Consider the following 1,479-nt stretch of genomic DNA (forward strand, 5'->3'; position numbering starts at 1 on the left):
TTGGCTCTGAATCTCTGCAAGTTCCTTTCTGAAGCAGATGCCTTGACAACCCACAGGACCCTCCCTTACTCTTGACTGGAGCTCAGGCCATGGTCTTTCCTGATTGGCTAATTCAAAGGGAGGGGTTGGCCTTTGCTGTTTCAAGATGGCAGCTCCCAGAGGAGCAGCAAGCCAAGTTAGGCAGCCCAAAATGGCGGCTGTCTACACTGTTCCTAAAAGATAGACAGCCAACATTATACTGAAAACAAACAGAAATCTCACCAGCTGTTTCTGGTGGCTGAACCCTGAGAGGGAGAGCAAGAAGAGACCCCAAGATTAAGAAATCTTGGCAGCTGCTGGGACATTCTTGCAATCTCTCTCACGCTTTCTTTCTTTTTTCTTTTTTTGAATTTAAATGCATTTTATTTTTAGACAACCTACATGACATCTTTTTTTCTTAAAAATGATGCCTCCGCTCCAAATGAATCAAGGTCAAAATAAATGAAGAGCTCAAGATAACATCAGTCCCATTTGTCCTAGTCTTGGTGTGTGGATGAAAAGCAGCAGTTACAATAACAGGTGATGGTGCCAAATTGCCCAATTTGTTAACATTTTTCCATTTCTAAACCTTCCTTAAAGAAAATCGTTTATGGGGTCACACCAACCTCACAGTAGTCCAGCACAGCAACCATGCCATCTGGATTCATGTTTTCACCAATAAAGAACTGGTAGTTTTTGAAATTGGCAAGGATATGCTTGATTTGTTCTGCAGCCCCTGTCATAAAAGGCTTTACTCTTTCTAGTTTCTGTTCTTCAAGCTTCCCTTTGATTGATTTCATGTCATCTTTGATGTACTTCTTGTAGGCTTCTTTTGTGAAGCTGGTTTCCTGCAAGTGCTGGTTCATGACAATGTCAACACCAGTGATTACTGTGCTTTTGGTACCTTCGCCCTCAGGGCCTTCAGCAGAGGCATTTCCACCAATAAGCGAGTCATCAATATTACCCTCTGTCCTACTGACCATCTTCCCCTCTACCTCCAGACACAGCCCATCTGCGATCTCCCGGATCTTGTAGATATCGGAGAACATCTCATCATGACTGATGAGGTCCCGGTAGATGATCATGATGGTGGCTGGAAGGAGACGGAGGCGCTGCCTTAGCAGGAGCACGGAACTCGGCAAGAGCGTGGGGCATCCTGAGCGGTGCTGAGGTGGGGTGCGGGGGGGGGGGCAGGAGGAAAAGGCCGACTCAGTCGCTCCCCAACCTCATATAGAGGGCCTCTCTCTCACGCTTTCAACCCCACCACACACAAGGAGGCTTCCCCAAAGCAGAACTCGCCTCCTCTTTAAACAAATTAAACAACAAAGAGACACAAAAAAATCAACACTCTTATACAGGTGCACACAGAACACACTAAAAGTTTACACCAGAGAATGTCCAGCATTAAAAACTACCAAAGCAGTGTCTTTTGTCCCTGGTTCGGGAACTTCCCCTTTCTAA

General features: G+C 45.7%; 1 protein-coding gene across 1 annotated transcript; it reads right to left on the minus strand.

Annotated features, from left to right (window-relative positions):
• Positions 1 to 364: 364 nt before the first annotated feature.
• On the minus strand, positions 365 to 1,200 carry LOC132224029 (translationally-controlled tumor protein-like). Its single transcript, XM_059679100.1, has one exon. It carries the CDS (start codon positions 1,101 to 1,103, stop codon positions 627 to 629), a length of 477 nt encoding a protein of 158 aa, XP_059535083.1. The 5' UTR covers positions 1,104 to 1,200; the 3' UTR covers positions 365 to 626.
• Between the last annotated feature and the right edge of the window lie 279 nt (positions 1,201 to 1,479).

This window comes from Myotis daubentonii, chromosome X (genome assembly GCF_963259705.1).
Source record: "Myotis daubentonii chromosome X, mMyoDau2.1, whole genome shotgun sequence".
Taxonomy (NCBI): domain Eukaryota; kingdom Metazoa; phylum Chordata; class Mammalia; order Chiroptera; family Vespertilionidae; genus Myotis; species Myotis daubentonii.